General features: G+C 64.2%; 3 protein-coding genes across 3 annotated transcripts; 2 read left to right on the top strand and 1 right to left on the bottom strand.

Moving 5' to 3' along the window:
• Positions 1 to 77: 77 nt before the first annotated feature.
• Positions 78 to 4,164, bottom strand: SHARPIN (SHANK associated RH domain interactor). The gene is made up of 9 exons (XM_081070757.1): positions 3,533 to 4,164; positions 3,077 to 3,251; positions 1,317 to 1,454; positions 1,105 to 1,246; positions 931 to 1,021; positions 702 to 855; positions 504 to 622; positions 288 to 416; positions 78 to 210 (listed from the first exon to the last, which is right to left on the bottom strand). Exons 1-9 carry the CDS (start codon positions 3,728 to 3,730, stop codon positions 127 to 129), a joined length of 1,230 nt encoding a protein of 409 aa, XP_080926883.1. The 5' UTR covers positions 3,731 to 4,164; the 3' UTR covers positions 78 to 126.
• Positions 4,165 to 5,552: 1,388 nt separating this feature from the next.
• On the top strand, positions 5,553 to 7,495 carry MAF1 (MAF1 homolog, negative regulator of RNA polymerase III). Its single transcript, XM_081070758.1, has 7 exons — positions 5,553 to 5,668; positions 5,768 to 5,896; positions 5,972 to 6,137; positions 6,274 to 6,395; positions 6,475 to 6,594; positions 6,737 to 6,865; positions 6,973 to 7,495. Exons 1-7 carry the CDS (start codon positions 5,586 to 5,588, stop codon positions 6,992 to 6,994), a joined length of 771 nt encoding a protein of 256 aa, XP_080926884.1. The 5' UTR covers positions 5,553 to 5,585; the 3' UTR covers positions 6,995 to 7,495.
• A 197-nt stretch (positions 7,496 to 7,692) lies between these two features.
• Positions 7,693 to 16,251, top strand: WDR97 (WD repeat domain 97). Its single transcript, XM_081070877.1, is given in 20 exon segments — positions 7,693 to 8,079; positions 8,247 to 8,875; positions 9,003 to 9,124; positions 9,259 to 9,952; positions 10,023 to 10,165; positions 10,246 to 10,482; positions 10,563 to 10,653; positions 10,828 to 11,599; positions 11,631 to 11,789; positions 11,884 to 12,141; positions 12,439 to 12,732; positions 13,156 to 13,575; positions 13,577 to 13,912; positions 13,995 to 14,192; positions 14,290 to 14,487; positions 14,569 to 14,690; positions 14,762 to 14,924; positions 15,218 to 15,762; positions 15,861 to 15,919; positions 15,998 to 16,251. Coding segments are annotated over 20 exon segments (5,952 nt in total). The 5' UTR covers positions 7,693 to 7,770; the 3' UTR covers positions 16,201 to 16,251.
• Positions 16,252 to 16,598: the final 347 nt, after the last annotated feature.

The raw sequence follows: 16,598 nt of genomic DNA, 5'->3' as shown, positions 1-16,598 counted from the left end.
CTTCCAAGTTTCCTGAGTGGGACTGTCCTGCTCTCCATCCTCCCAGCAGCCCAGTCGGCACAAAGTGGGGGCACTCAACTGGCTCAGAAGTACTTTAATGTCTCCGGCTCTGTCCCCAGTGAGCAGTCAGCAGAGGTCCCCTGAGATGTTCAGGAGGGGTTCCAGGGACCTTGGGCCTGGAAGGGAAGGGCCATCCTCTCTCCTTGTGACCTGGGGTGGGGGGAGATGGGTCATTTTGCTGTTCTATCCCCCGGCCCCCATCCTCTCCCCTCCACTGTCCCTGGTACCTTTGGTGGCTGCTGGGTGGAGGCTGTGGGAAGGGGGTCCCACGCGCAGGGCCTCTGGGTGCTACACATTTCACAGCCAGGTCGGCTTGGCGCATTGAGGAACGTGCAGGAAGGGCAAGACCAGCCGGGCTGGGGAAGGGGGGAGACGATTGCTGCTCACCCTTTCCTTCCAGTGCCCACAGCTGGCAGGCCCACCTTACCTGGGCCATTGCCTACCTGAAGGGGGCTGGGGAGGCTGGAGTTGGCTGGCTGGGGGACTCTGGGCAGCCCCAGTGACTGAGGAAACAGGCGGCCTAACTCCCCATCTGTCTTCTGGGGGTGCTGTGGGCTGCGTCCTAGGGTGGAGGAGTGGGGCTCAGAGCCATGTCAGGCGGCACCCCCATCTTCCTCACCCCAGCCCAGTCAAGGACTGACCTGGGACTTCTCGAGGGGCTGAGAGCAGGTAGAGGAAAGCAGGGTCCCCGTCCTGCCGGACCCCATAGGAAGCCAGGCTGCACTCAGGCACACACAGGCAACGACCGATGACCCAGCGCTGCACTGCCGGCGGGAAGCCCAACTCTGCGAGTACCTGTGGCCAGAGTGTCAGGGCCAGGCAGTGTCACTGAGGTGCCTGCCCGCAGGGCTCCCCAGACCCTGTGCTCACCTGCTCCTGGAGGGCTGCAATGGTGCAGTGGGGGTGGACCTGCAGCGAGACGTGGGCAGAGGACGCAGCATCTTCAACTGTGACCTGCAGCCTGGATCAGAATGTAGGGCCGGGGAATGGTGGGGGACCTGAGAGGGCTGGAGGGCGGGGTGAGGGAGAAGTCCCAGGTCTCACCTGACGGGGCCAGGAGGAAAGCAGGCCTCCTGGAGCTGGACACTGAGGGCCACATGATGCTGGGCCAGGATGGCTGCTGCCTGGGCTGCACCTTTCTCATCGCCACCCTCGATGGCTCGGGCCAAGCGCCCTGCCAGCACTTCTGCTAACAGAGAGCCATCACAGCCGGGCAAGGCTCCTTCCCCCAACCCCCTCTGGCCACCTGCCTTTACCTTTCTCCATCAAGTCTCCAGGGCTCCAGGGAACATCCACCTTGGGTTGGGAGGCCTTGGGTGTGGGCACTTCAGGGGGATTGGATGGGGAAAGAGGGTATGTTTCCAAGCCCAGGGCTGGAGGCAGGCTGTCACTGCCTAGGAGGGAAAGTGTGGGGTAGGCTGGTGGTCTCCCGAGGTCGTCCCCCAGCCAAATACTCATCTAGGCCTCTGAGCTGACTTCAGGTTTCCAGGCTCCTTGCCGCCTCCTCCCTGCTCGTCCCAGCCCGTGCCAGGGCCCAGCCTTGGCCACACTTCTATCTAGGCTGCCCAGAGCCTTGGCCCTCGCACACGATCAGGGCTCTGCCAACCCCTCAGAGCTGGGGCTGCACTTGGGCTCTGGAGTCCTTCTGGACCCACCTATGCCCCTCCTCCAGAGGCAGGCAACTTCTCTTGGGCTCCCTTGGCCTCACAGCAGAAGGAAAGCAGGCCCTCCCTCTGAAGGAGCCCTGCGGGCAGCATGAGACCTCCACCCCCCCTTCTCCCTGCTCTACCACCACCCCAGGACACCTCGGACTGCTCCCATGCCAAACAAACACTCTCAGGCCCTGGGCTAGATGTACTGCTCTCCTTGAGGTCCAGTCCACGCAGTGCTGACACCCTGAGGCCCTCAGTATCTCGAGCTGTCTGTCCACTGCTGAGGGCACGGGCACCTGGCCCACCCGGCGTGTGCACCCCGCCTCAGGGCTTCTGGACCTACTGTTCTGGCCACATGGCTCACGCCTCAATTTCAAATTTCACTCGTCTTTACGGAGTCCTTCACTGCCGCCTCTCTATTTTAAATTGCAATCCCCTTCCTTCCAGCACCTGACAGAATTTTATGACTTCATTTGTATGTCTGCGTCCCCCCGCAAAACACAAGCTCCAAGAGGGCAGAGATTTGAAGTTATTCATGCTAACTGCCAATGCCTGAAGGAGTGCTGAGTCCCAAGGCTACATCTGCTGAGTGAATGACTGAGTGAGTGAATGAATGAATGGAAAAGGCCTCCTCCTCCTGCACACACTGCTGTCCGCCCTCTTACCTCCCTCTGTTCTGAGGTGGCTCCTGCTCTGGCAGCTCTTCCTGCACACTTGTGGGCTTTCCCCGGTGCACTGTCTGCCTGCCAGACCCTCTTTCTGCTTCTCTCCGATCTTTACTCTCCAGAGCCCTAGCTCCAGCCCAGAGCCACCTACTCCTGCTCCCCCCAGACGTGTAACAACTGGGCCACCTCTATGCCCTTCCAAACAGGCTCTCTCTCTGGGAGCCCCATGGTATTTGGTCCGCCATCTTTCTGTCTCGGCCACTAACAAAATCCAGCCAATTCCATCTCCTGAGCATCTCTGGAAACATCCTTTTCTCCAGCACTACCTGCACCACCCAACACAAATGCAGGTCTCAACTAATCTTTCTGTTTTGTTTTTCAACCAAACTTAAATAGCTCAGTTCTGAGCCTGTCGCTCTCCCACCGAATACCTTCCCGTTGCTCGTCTGTCTTCTCACCCAGGTCCTGAGTGCCTGCTTTCTCTTCCCCTCCATACTTGTCTGCTTCTCCAGGCTCCAGCTCTTGGCCTGTTCCTTTTCCCCCCTTTCTCTCCTGGGAGTCTTCCCAGAACCCCAGCAGTGGGTAAGGTGGGCCCCGCTTCCCCCCCGAGTTCCCCCACCCAGGCCTGGGGGGCTGTGGCTACTCCTACTGCCAGCACAGTCCCTGGCTAACCAAATGAATCTGCCCCAGTGTACCGACCATTCTGTCCCTCGGCGGTGGCATCTCGGACCAGGGCTGCCCACCGCTGAGCTTCCTGAGGATTGGGGAAGTGCAGGCTGAGGGTTCCAGGCCCTCCTGGTGGGGGCTGCAGCTCATGCTGGCTGGGGCCTCGGACTGTGTAGGACACTGACTCCAAGGGCCAGTGCAAGCTGACCTGAGGAGAGGGAGAGCGCAGGCTCAGTGCTTCCTCGCTCCCGCACGCACTGCACGATGATCAAAGGCACGGAGGGAACATTTACTGGCTACTTGCGCTGTCCTAAGCCCTTTACTCATCACCTTCCGAAACGCTTCCAGTTCCATAAAGATGTGTGTCAGCATCGTCCCCATTTTACAGACCAGGAAACGGAAGCCAGGACAGTTAAGTGCTGCAGGGCACTTAGCGGGCAAGCAGAGGGGCCTAGGCTCCGGCTTCGCGCCCCCGCCGCCCCCACTCACCGCCCCGGGCCCCGCGCCCAGCAGCTCCAGTCGGAAGCGCCCGGGCCGCTCGGGGTCCGCGCTCAATTGCAGCCTCCGCAGTTGTGCTTCGGCGTCCGGCCCCGCGGCCAGGGGCCTCACCGCGGCGTGCACGGCCAGCAGCACCGCGGCCGAGCTTGGGTCCGAGGCGGCCGCCGCTCCGCCTGCCGGCGGCGCCATCTCCGGTCCGGCCCTGTCCCGGCCCTCCGAGCCCGTTTCCGTGGGCTCGGGCCGCTGAGCGCCTGTGCCCGCCGGAAACAGGGGCCACGTGCCTGGGGTTCCGGACGCGGCCAGTGCGTCGGAGCGCGGGACGGGGCCGAGTCTGACCCTCCTGCTTTGCCCAAGATGGACTCGGGGGGACCAGGCTGAGTCTGAAGGCTTGTACGTCGGAGCTAAGTGTCAGGGACAGAAGCGCCGGCCGCGACTGAAAGGCGGGCGCGGGCCCTTTGCCCTGGACGCCTGGGCGGGCGGAGGCTGCAGCCGGTCGGTTCGTGTCTAAATCCAAGCTTGGCGGGAGCTGGACGCCGTTCCCAGGCCCCTTCTAGCCCTCTCCCTCCCGCGGGCTCCGCGCGGTTCGCACGGACCCTCCTGGGAAGCCGGGAGCCCCCGGGGGCGGGGCAGGCGAGAGGCCGTAACCAGTGAGGGCCAAGGAAGAAGGCGGGTTCAGAAGGCGAGAAGAGTGACGGACAGGCATAGCCGCCAGTAGGAGTGGAAGACAGCATTGAGCGGCGGGCAGCGCCCCCAATCTGTCTCCAAGCTCTCGATCCCGGCGGCTGGAGCGGGCCATTCAGAGGCGTAGGGCCGGGCCTTGAGGCAGCTTGTTGTTGTCCGGCCGGAGGAGGTAGAGGTCGGTCGGTCGCTCGCTGGGGCGATCTGCGGCGGTCGGCGGGCAAGTCGGTCGCGATAGTCGGGCGCCGTGCAAGGGCGAGGCTATGTCGCGGTCGCAGCCCGGATGGGCCGGCAGGGCCGGGAGTAACGGGATGTCGCCTCGGAGCTTTTTCCCCCGGATACAGTGCGGCCCGAACGGAGGCCGCGGCGCCGCCCTCCGGTCCTGAGGATCCCGCGCTGCCCGGAGCCCGCACCGCTTCCTCACCCGCATCTACACCAACCGACCTGACTCGGCCTGGCCCTGCCAGGCCAGATAGAGCGTAGCGCAAGCAGGTAGGTGTCCCCCCGTGCCCGGCGCTGTCTTGGGGCCTCCAGAACTACGGCCCCCAGCAGGCATCACGCTGGCGCGCATATGCGAGCCTGGGGCGGGGGGTGGCTCACTGATTCCTGGGATTTGTAGTTCACCGCAGCTAGGCTGAGGTTCCGCTAGGCCGTGGCCGGGAGGCGGACGCTGCGGGGCCGACGCTGGAGCGCCCTGGCGGCCCGCGGACAGGCCTTTCAGGGCCGTGGGGCTTCCCTCTGCTCCGGAAGAAACTAGGCCCACTTTTAAAGAAGAACGCCCGAGCCTGTAGGTTTCCTCTCCTCGCTAGAAAGCCGCCGGTAGAGCAGGGAAGAACGCTGCGTCCAGGTGACCGCAGGGCCAGAGCCCCAGGTGTCCTGGTTCCTAATTGGGTGCAGGTTCTTAGCCTGGCTGGGTAACGTTCTGACCCTGGTGGAGGAGGAGTGCCGGAGTCATGTCCCTTCGCAAGCTGACAGTGACCCCTTTGGTGGGTGGGGCTCTCCTGTCGGGATGGGGTGTTGATGGAGGCACTAAACCAGCTGCCCCGCGGTGAGCAGGATCCCCGGTGGGCTCCCCAGCCTGGCCCCACAACTCGCACGAGGTGCAGAGGCTGTGGCTGAGCTGGGGCCTGGACTTGCCACCCTGGTAACAGGATCTCATCACCACCCCAGCCAGTGCTCAGGGCTTGGGAACAGGCGTGGGAGGGACCCAGCTTGTTTACTGCGGCTCCACTTACCCAGAGGAGGTGTGCAGGCAGAGCCGCAGGGGCCCGATACACACCGACTGGTCTTTTGTCCGGCCTTCTGTCCGGCCTTCTGTCCGCAGCAGCACTAGCTCCTCAGAACACAGGACCCCCTTCCCAAGGACATGAAGCTGTTGGAGAACTCGAGCTTTGAGTTCATCAACTCACAGCTGACCGTGGAGACCGGAGATGCCCACATCATCGGCAGGTGAGGCTGGGGCTCCAGGGACTGATGCCTCAGGTCACAGCACTGGCCCTGAGTCGAGCCTGGGAGGGCACGCTCCAAGGTCCCGCTTACATCCTGTAGGATTGAAAGCTACTCATGTAAGATGGCAGGAGACGACAAGCACATGTTCAAGCAGTTCTGCCAGGAGGGCCAACCACACGTGCTGGAGGCACTGTCCCCGCCCCAGACCTCGGGCCTCAGCCCCAGCAGGTGAGCCGGGGGCAGGGCCTGTCCCCTGGGGCTGTGGGCTGCAGGGCAGCACTGGGCTGATGCTTCTCTGTGCAGACTGAGCAAGAGCCAAGGTGGTGAGGATGACGGCCCCCTCAGCGACAAGTGCAGCCGGAAGACCCTCTTCTACCTGATAGCCACACTCAACGAGTCCTTTCGCCCCGACTATGACTTCAGCACTGCCCGCAGCCACGAGTTCAGCCGGGAGCCCAGCCTCAGCTGGGTGAGCGTCGGGTTGGGCAAGGGACCTGCAGCCCTACTGTCCCCACTGCCCTCCCCCACTTTCAGTGGCCTCTGGGCTCCACCCCATCCGTGCCTGCTGTCCTGGCCCCTAGTCAGCCCAGCTGTGACCATTCTAGGTGGTGAATGCAGTCAACTGCAGTCTGTTCTCGGCCGTGCGGGAGGACTTCAAGGCCCTGAAGCCACAGCTGTGGAACGCGGTGGACGAGGAGATCTGCCTGGCCGAATGTGACATCTACAGGTGGGCTGGCTTCCCTGCAGGTGGGTTCTGGGTGTGTGTGGCCCTTGAGCCCTCACACTGCCTCCCCCACACTCCCTAGCTATAACCCGGACTTGGACTCGGATCCCTTCGGGGAGGATGGCAGCCTCTGGTCCTTTAACTACTTCTTCTACAATAAGCGGCTGAAGCGCGTTGTCTTCTTCAGCTGCCGCTCCATCAGGTTGGCGCTCTGTCCACGTCCCTTCCCCCAGCTCCCTGTTTGGCCCACCTCACTCCTGACTTTCCTCCCTGGACATCCTCCCTGGGGTCAGCAGCAGACCAAGGGTAGGTGGTCCTAAGACCGATCCCACCACCTCCCCCAGTGGATCCACGTACACACCCTCAGAGGCGGGCAACGAGTTGGACATGGAGCTGGGGGAGGAGGAGGAAGAAGAGCGAGGAGGTGGAGGCAGTAAGGGCAGCCCAGAGGAGCCCAGCGCCATGGAGGACAGGTGTGTGATGGGTGGGGTGGCCTGGCTCCCTGGAGCCTGGGGTGAGCGGGACAGTGTGGGGCTCCTCTGCCAGGTCTAAAGGCTGGCTGTGTGCCGTCCTCTGCCAGGGTTCCGGTGATTTGTATGTGAGCAGGAGCAGAGAGACCCTAGCTTCATCCAGCTTCAACCAGTGCCTGGACCTGCCTTCTTGGGGGGCCCCAGGGCCTCCCCAGCTGCTGGCCAGACCCTGGTGCTGCCACAGCTCCAGCGCTGCCCACCTAACCCTTTGGTCCCAGCCCCTGGATGGCTACTCACTCCCCCAGGCTCTGCTGCCCACATGGGCTGGACTGGACCGACAGCACAGGGCCTGGTGGGGAGAGCTACTGCCCTGCCCAAAGAAGCTGGCACAGGCAGTGACAGCTGGACCCCAGAGTTTATTTTTGTATTTTGTACCGGGTCAGGCCTAGGCCTATGCACTCCGGCCCAAAGGGCTAGAGACCCGGCAAGCAGGCACCAGTGGCCATCCACCCTGGGCTTGGGCCGGCTCCTGGCGCCCACCTGTATCCCCCCCACCTCGCCCATTGGGCAGCGTGCACTGAGTGTCACTTTGCTGCAGCTCGTTTGTTTCCAATAAAAGTTTCTGTGACTTACTGTGGACCTGGCCTCTGTGCGGCTTGGGGGCGGGGCCTGTTTCAAGGGCAGGGCCCACGTTGCCTGGTATCCTAGCAACAGTGGGTAGAAGGCTGTTGAGCCGCCTGGATGTGCAGCCACCAAAATGGAGACCGGTGTACTGGACGCAAGCCAACCCTTCTCAGTAGAAGGCAACAACCTGGACCCCGACCCATGTGATGCTGAAGTTTATGACATCCCGGACCCCGGGCTGCTCAAAGAAAAGAATGGTGAGGTGGACTGGCCTCGCCCTCTGGATGGCCCACCTAAAAGCAGGCCTCACTCAGGCACGGGTTGTGTCCGCCAGGAACACAACGCTCTCTGGGAAGTCCCCTAACCCCCAGGGCCCTCCAGAGGGCTGCCAGCTGCCCACGACCTCCAGGGGTGGGGGCCCATGGCCACTCAGTGACAGTGCTTCCACCGCTGGCCCCGCAGAGCCGTCATTCTCCGAGCTGGTCCCACAGCTTTTTACCAGGAGCTCACTGTGGCAAAACATGACCCCGCGTGCCCGTGCCCGCCAGCTGTGGTTGCTCCTACGAACAGGCCTCCAAGATTTTGTGGAAAAGGTGCGACTGTCCTGTGGCTTCTTCCTGGAGGCCTCTCCCCTGGTCTGGCTCCTCCCCTAGAGGTCCCTGGCATGATCCCAGGAGATCCTCTTGGCTCCCTGGGTGGGTTCGCCACCTCTCCCTAGTCCCTCGAAGTTGACCTCAGACCTGCCCATCCTGGCATGCAGGAAAAGAGAGCGGAGCTGCGCATGGCATGCTTGACGCACGGACTGGAACCGCTGCGTCGCCTGGAGGTGGCAGCCGGGCTCTACTCGGTGGCGCAGGACCCAGTGGGTAGACGCTTCGTGGTGCTGGACGGTGCGGGCTGCCTGCACTTGCACAGAGAGGACGGCTGGGCCCATGAGAAGCTGCTGGCCCCCATTGCACTCACAGGGCTGGTGTCAGTGCTGGGACCGCTGGGCTCCGTAGGACGATTTGTGGGCTGGGGCCCTGTAGGGCTGGCCATACTAAGGCCCGACCTCAGCCTGCTGTGGCTGAGCGAGCCAGGGGTGGGCAGGGTACCAGGCCGGGAGCCCATCTGCTGCCTGCCTGTGCCTGACTTGGGGCTGCTACTAGTGGCAGAGGCAGGTGGCAGCCTAGCACTCTGGAAGTTCCGTGCAGGGGGTCGCAGCCTGGTGCCACGAGGGTCACCTCTGCAGCCTCCGCCAAGCTCCACGGGTATGCTTGTGCGTCTGGCTCTGGGGCCCCTGGCTCCCCACCACAACCCGTGCTGCTTTGCAGCCTATGGCTCCGCGGTGCTCACCTTTGATCTGCACACCTGGTCTGTCACAGATATGCGCAGGGATCTGCACAAAACGTGAGGGGGCCCAGGGACAGGGTGGGGCCTGAGGCCAGCTCATGAGGGAAAGCCCGTAATGGCAGGGGTGCAGCACTGATCACAGGAGGCCGTGCTGAGTCGGCTGGGCCTCTCCCCCCACCCCCAGTACCATCTCTGACCTGGCGTACTTCAAAGAGGTAGAGGCCATGGTGACAGCTTCCCGAGACAGTACGGTGAAGGTGTGGGAGGCTGACTGGCAGATCCGGATGGTGTTCGTGGGCCACACAGGTGCGCCACTCCACGGGGCTGTCCAGAATCTCCACCCGCTCTGGCCACGCTTCTCTGCGCTGGCCGTAACCTGAGCTGTAGGCTTCCCTTCCCTAGTCCCTGGTGCACCCGAGTCATACACGCCCCTCCCACAGGTCCAGTGACAGCTGTGGCCGTGCTCCCGAACACGTCCCTGGTGCTGTCAGCCTCGCAAGACGGCACGCTGCGCACATGGGACCTGCAGGCGGCGGCGCAGGTGGGCCAAGTGGCGCTGAGCTGCTGGGGCCAGGACGTGCGGTCTGGGCACGTGAACCGCCTGCTGGCGCCCGCCAGCCCAGGCTGGCCGGTGCTCTCCTTGCGCACAAGCAGCGTGGAGCTGTGGTGGCTGCGCGAGCTCTATTCGTCACTGGCGCAGCTGTCTGCGCCAGTGCTCCATCTGCAGGTGGCGCCGGGGCTGCCCTCACCCCTGCACCCGCCACTGCCCGCGCGCCTCGTGTGCGCATGCGCCGACGGCTCAGTGTACCTGGTGTCGGCTGCAACGGGGCGAACCGTGAGCGCGCTGTTCCTGCAGCGCGACGACTGCGCGGCTGCTGTGGCCTACTGCCTGCCGCGCGAACAACTGTGGCTGCTGACACGTACCGGACACCTAGTGTGTGCCAATGCGGCGTGCTGCCCCATGAGCGTGCTGCACCGCGTGTGCCCGGCGCCGGCACCGGCGCCCAGCCCCTCCTGCTTGCACCTCTACAGCCACCTCACAGACCCCGGCAGTGCGCTTTCTAGCTGGGAGGCCGTGCGCCAGCACGGGGGCGAGCTGTGCCGCAGCACCAGGGCCTGGAAGGACAGGAACCGGTGGGTGCCGGGCCACAGAGGGTGGGGCGGGCCTACAGGGCCAGCGCCAACAGGCTCCTGTCACCCGTAGGTACCTGCCTGTGGTGGGGCACACGGATGGCACACTGTCAGTGCTCGAGTGGTGCGGGTCAAAGAGTGTCTTCCACACAGAAGCGCACAAGCAGGGGCCCGTCACCGCCATTGCGTCTACCTGGAACACAGTCGTGTCCTCAGGTCAGTACCTCCCACCCCGCAGGGCCTGCCTGGGAATCCCTCTCTGCCCCAAAGGCCCAGCCCTGGCTGCCGCCCCTTAGGTGGAGATTTGACTGTGAAGCTGTGGCGGGTCTTCCCATATGCCGAGGAGAGCCTGAGCCTGCTGCGCACCTTCTCCTGCTGCCACCCCGCCGTGATGCTCTGTGTGCTTGGGAAGCGTGTGACAGTGGCCTTTGAAGACCCGGACTGTGCCACCTATGGTTTGGTACAGTTTGGCCTTGGCAACGGCCAGCGCTACGATCACGGGCCCCAGGACGACCCCACGGACCATATCACTGGTGCGGGGGCAGAACAAAGGCGAATCCCAGGCCACCATGTGGCTCTGGTCCCTGACACTGAGCCCTGGCCCCACCCCCAGGCCTGTGCTGCTGTCCCACACTCAAGCTGTACGCCTGCTCCAGCCTGGACTGCACCATCCGCATCTGGACAGTGGAGAACCGCCTGCTACGGTGGGTTGGGCCCGGAGGGAGGGCCACCAGCAGGGCTTCTGGGGGCAGGGCTCCCCACCTGGGGGCCTGGGCACTAGAGCGGCAGCTGTACTGCGGGGAGGGGGCTCTGCCTTTGCTGCACCCGTTTCCTGCTCCTTGGAGCAGGGCTGGACCTCGCCCTGGACACCCCTGCAGGCTCCTGAAGCTGAATGGTGCCCCCCAGGCCCTGACCTTCTGCAGCAACAATGGGGACCTGGTGCTGGCGCTGGGCTCTCGCCTCTGCCTGGTATCTCACAGGCTCTACCTGCCCACGTCCTACCTGGTTAAGGTGTGCGGTGAGCATCGGGTGGGCGGGGAGGGCTTGCGGGCAGACAAGCCTCCTAGACCGGGATCCAGGCTCCTTTCCCCTGCTCAGCTGTGCGGGAAGGTCCCTGAGGGAATGGATGACCCTTCGCTGCCACTGACGAGCCAGGAGTCGCTGACCTCAGCCCAGCTGCAGAGGCTCACCAACCTGCACGGGGTGGCCAGCCTCAGGTCCGCCAGCAGGCCCGCTGAGCTGTCCTGGAGGCCTCCCCCCAACTCCTCTGGGTCAGGACCCCCAGCAGGAGGTCCCAGGGCTCCCAGGCACCTCCAGCCGCCTCAAGCCTGCCCCAGCCCTGACATTTCCACTCCTGGCTGTCTCCTGTGCCCCACCAGGGCCTGGCCACCTCCTGGGTCCTTGTCCCGGCCTCACCCAGTCCCACTGGGAACGCCTCGCAGTGTCCCACCTGTGCTCATCCTTATCTGCAGCGCAGCCTTCTCATTCATCCGTCTCCAAAAGGCAGCACCTGAGCAGCCGCTGTTAGAGGAGGTGGGGTGGCTCCTGGCCCCTCCCTACCCCAGTGCCCCAGCCCTGACCTGGCCATTCCCCTTCGGTGTCTGGGGCCGGCCTGGGCTCACCGTGGTTATCTGGGCAGCGCATGGCAATGCTCAAGAAGGAATGGACTGACTCCTGACCTCCACCCCAGGACTTGGAAGCCTTAGCTGCCCGGGACCAAGACCTTCAGCAGCTGAGCCTGGGGCTGGTGGTCCCAGCAGCCCAGCCCCCACCCTCCTGGCAGCAGAGCCAGGAGGCCTTTGATAACTACCTGGGTCTGGTCTACGGCCCAGGCCTGCTGGTGGGTGTGGGGCCTCCCCCAGTGCCAGCCCCGACCCAGCCCCTCCCTTGCCTGGGCCTCTGACACCACCTCCCTGCCCTGCCACCCCTCCCAGGACGTACATTCTGGGAAAAAGCCCCAGCAGAGGAGCATTGTGACTTTCACAGTGGAGAGAGACACCTGGAATGTATGTGCCCTGCCTGGAGCTGCCCCCAGTCTCAGGAAGGCTGGGGTCTGCACTGAAGCCCCCGCAGCACCAACGGCCCTGCCCACACAGCACCGGGGGGCCCTGGGTCAGCGCATTGCCCGCCCTCCCCGAGTCACCTTGCCCATCCCACCCACCCACCGGGGGGTGCACAGCAGGACATCCCAGGTGAGGCCTCCCACCCTCTGCCCTGACTGCCGTGACCCTGCCCCTCCCCAACTTACTCTCGAGCCTCACTGCTGGCTGGGTCCTTCCTGAGCTGTGACCTGGGGCTCAGTGTGGACCTGCAGCTATAGTTGGAGCAGCTCCGCGGGGGTCGGGGGGAGGCCTGTGGCCCTGGACCCACCATCCTCCCACCTGTAGCACAGGGTGAGGGGCCCAGACAGGCAGGGTGCTGCCCACCCAAGGCAGAGCTGCCAGGGTGCTGGGGTCCATGCTCGGCTCTGAGGTCCTGTCCTGCCCCAGATCTCCCTGCTGCTGGAACAGAGGCCCAAGGACCTTCTCTCCACCCTCGGGGGCTTCTTCCCTGCCACCATTCAACCCTACAAGGTGAGACACACTTCATGCTCTCCCCAGAGGCACCTCCCTCCAGGCGTCACCCTTGTGCATCCATCTTCCCTTTGCTGCAAACCTTTGTGTCCAGATCTGACCCTAAGGCCATGCCCATGTGCAGCCCTTGCCCCCACGCCCTCCCCTGCCCGCCCAGTTTCGATGCTGCTGCTCTCTGAGGGCCCTGACTGCTTGGGCTCTGGGAGCAGACACTGAGCAAAGTGAGACCTTCTGTCAGCTAATGTTCCCTGCGTACCTTCCCCAGCGAAAGTGCTGGGTGAGCAGGTCTCCTGTGGACTTTTCCTGGAGACCATAGTCCCTCCCTTCAGAGGAGCAAAGTCAACGGGACCTGGCCTCTTGCAGTCCACCGCCTTCCCATCGAGATGCCCAGGCCGGCCTCAGCCCCTCCCCTAGCATGACTCTGTCACTGTCACTTCCCCAGGTGGCCACTGATCCTTCCAGGTGCAGCACCATGCACCCAAGCCCTGAGCAGCTGCTCTCCAGGCTCCTGTCCCTTCCTTTTTTATCACCATCCCTGCCCAGGACTGAGGGCCCAGTTCTGTGGAGAGCATGTGGGGGTGTCAGGCAGCCCAGATTTCCCTCCTCAGTTACCACAGTTGAGGGCTCACTGAGCTTCCCCTGACTGCTGACGGCTCTCTGCGCCTGTGTGTAGTGGACAGGGGCGGGAGCCCAGCTCAGCTCTGGGGGAGCGGGCAGGTTGGGATGCCGTGTCAGGGAGGTTTCGGGGCTGGTGCTGAGTTCTGGTTCTCTGCCTGCCCTGTTGTGCCCCACCTCCAGTGCTCACCACGGCCTATCCACTTCCCGGGCTGGATCCCCAACTCCGTGGTGCTGCAGCAAATGTGGCTGCCTGAGGAGATCCGGGGACCTGGAGCCCTCAGCCAGCTCACTAGCAAGGGCACACTCAAGGCAAGGGGTGGGACGGGGAGGCTCCCCCAGGTGGGGCTCGGGAGGCGCTGCAGGAGGGGCCAAGGCCTGGCAGCTGGCCAGCGGGCACTGGTGCTCTTCACTCCTGCAGCCTGGCGGGAGCCAGGACGACCTGTGGCTGCAGAGACGGTGGGGCAAGCGGCGCCACACCAAGTGGTCCGAGAAGCTGATCCAGTGGTTGGGCGAGGAGGAGGGTGAGGAGGAGGGCGAGGAGGAGGACGAGGGCGAAGATGAGGACCAGGGCGAGGACCAGGACGAGGACCAGGGCGAGGACCAGGACGAGGACCAGGACGAGGACCAAGACGAGGACCAGGACGAGGACGAGGACGAGGACGAGAGCGAAGATGAAGACCAGGAGCAGGATCTGGACTGGGCCTCAGATTCCCTGAGCCCGGAGACGCAGCTCTCCAATGAGCTACTGGGGTCCGAGGAGCCCGCAGCTCAGGTGGGCGCCCCTGGCAGGCTGCGTTGGGAGGAGACGGGCTGGAGAGGCGGGGCCTGTAGCTGCCTCCAATGCCCCCTCCCAGAGCTTCCAGTCATGGACGCAGAGGCGCTCCAGCAACGATGACACCAGGACTGAGACCTACTTCCGCCGTCGCCGCCGCCGCCGGTACCACTACAAGCGCTCGCTCCGGAAAGAGCCCTGTGGACATCTGCCCAGTTTCCTATATTTTTTCGTCGTCCAGAACTGGTTCAAAAAGCTGTTCCCCAACTTCACTCTGAAGGTTCGGGGAGTCCGGGATGCCTGGGAAGCACAGGCTGGGGTGGGGGAGGGGGAGGCTGGAGCGCCCCGGGGGCAGGGCCTCACAGCGGTCTCTGCAGGCGTACCCCGGGGTGGGCACGGTGGAGGGCCTGGCCTCGATGCTAATGGACAGGCTGGAGGAGGCGTCATGGGCGGACCGCGTGCACATCTTGCACGCACTGCTGAGGCTGCTGCCAGACGTGAGCACACGCCTCTGCGGCCAGCTGCACTGCATCCTCCTGCACCTGCTCAACCTGGACCAGCCCCCCTGCCTGCAGGTGCGCCCCTCGCCCCGCCCCGCCCCGCCAGCTCCGCCCCAGGCCTCAGGCACCAATCGCGGTCCACCCGTCTGTGCGCAGGACAAGACGCAGAAGCAGTTCGTGATGCTGGCGCTGCAGCTGCTCCTCGCCTGCTCCCTGGATTCCCGCGAGGTGGTGCTGGAGCTCATGTCCTACTTCCTCTACTCACCAGCTGCCTGCTGGTGAGGCCCCTTTCTGCCCGTCCTCCCCGCCAGCCTGGAGCCTCGGAATAAGCCGTCCTCACCTGTCGCAGGCCGGAGCTCAAGAAGCTGCTGGACGGGCTAGGCCTTCAGGACCCGGAAGGCTTCCTATTCGAGGAGATGAAGACCTGGGTCGGGGCCCCGGACCTTGCCTCCAAGTCCGCACTGCGCGATCGCTGTTGCCAGAAGCTGGAGGAAATGACCCAGCCCCTGCAGGTCGGGTGGGCCGTGGGACAGGCCCCTGCAGCCTCCTGCCCTCTCCTGCGGCTTCCCCAAGTCCAGGGAGGACAGCCGGGTGAGGCCGGTAGGCTCCTGGCCTCGCTCTAGACCTGTGCCTCCCCGTCCTGCCGGGGTACCCCACCTCTCCCCATCTTCCTGCTCCTCCGTGGGAGGGAATCTGCAGAGGGGTGGGTCTGGGAGCCAGGAACAGCACAACCGGCCTCCCATTGGGGCCAGGGCAGCCTCTGCCTTGGGCCCTGGTGCGTCCTCATCGGCCGCATCCCCCACAGATGGAAACCTTGCAACCTTCAGTAGCCAAGTTGTTGGACATGCTGCCCAAGGTCTCCGAGACCTCGGCACTTACACCCCCTCCCAAGGAGGTGCTGTCTCAGATTTCCGTGGTATCCGAGCTAGCTGCTCACATCTCCAAGACACCCTCAAGCATCTCCTGGACGCCCTCACTGGTGGGCTTGCCTGGGGAGCCAGGCCTGGCCACACTGGAGCCCCGAGCCCAGCGGATGCTGTTAGACATGCGCCTCCAGCGGACCAGACGCCCACTCTCCGAGACACTGCTGCCCTTCTCCTTGCTGGAGGCCCGCTTGCGCTCTTCCAAGCTGGCCACACTGCCTGACCAGACACTGCCACTGGAGCAGACGCACTGGTCAAAGTCCAAGATGCTGGACCTGGGGCCAATCGACGCGCTCAACTTTTTCTGCGAGCTGCGGCGGCTGCGGCAGCGGGACACCCTGCAGGAGCCTGAGAGTCCGCCCCTGAGCCCATGCTCCCTGCGCATGCCAGCACCCAGTGTGGTGGTGCCACAGCCCCGGGATCGCCTGTGAGCTGCCCAGGGACTCCAAGCACGGGCAGGGGGCAGGACCTGCACAGCGTGGCTGAGGGCCTGGCTCAGTCAAACCCACCCTCTTATCCCGCCAGGCACCCCATCCTACGGCTTCAGGAGACCAAGATCCAGAGGTCTCCAAAGAGCTTGAGGGGTGAGTGGGGATGGGGGTAGAGACTGGAGTCCCACTCACCCTGGCCTGAGTCCCACTGGGCTGTCCTGCTGGTCTCAGGCCAGATGGTGTCCCGATTTTGGGAGGGCCGTACCCTCAACGGCTCCATCCGGACACTGAAGCTGCCACTGCCACGAGTGGACCTGCAGCCTTTCCCCCCGGACTGGCCCAGGCCTGCCCGTCCGCTGCCCCCACTGCTCCTACAGCCCGCCCTGCAGCGCTACTTTCTGCCCAACCACGCGGACCCACACAACTACAGCTGACCTGGCTGGCAGCCATGGCCCCACCCGATTCCCAGCCTCCCCTTCCTTCAGCTTTACACAGATGTTTGCTCCTGGCCAAGGCCTGGAGCTGGAATAAAGTCCAGAGGCTACGGTCAGAAAACTGACAGAGGTGTCGCCTCTGTCTCTGGGGCTACTGGGGTGGGCAGGGAGGTCTAGCTGGTGTGTCATGACCTGCCGTTGGCCAGTGGTGTGTGCAAGGCAGGAGGCAGGGGCACGGTGGAGTTGGTGGGACAGGATCTGGGGTGTGGTCAGCACACAGTGGGGGAGCAATGCTGCTGAGGGTGGGCCTATCTACCCTGAGCAAGGACCCATAATGTGGGTGTGTCCCTGCCGAGGCACTCAGCCAACCTTCATCGGTCAATTACTGGGGTCGAGTG

This window comes from Rhinolophus hipposideros, assembly GCF_964194185.1.
Source record: "Rhinolophus hipposideros genome assembly, chromosome: 13".
Taxonomy (NCBI): domain Eukaryota; kingdom Metazoa; phylum Chordata; class Mammalia; order Chiroptera; family Rhinolophidae; genus Rhinolophus; species Rhinolophus hipposideros.
The sequence above is the reverse complement of the archived record's forward strand: the minus strand, read 5'-3'. Positions and strand labels throughout refer to the sequence as shown.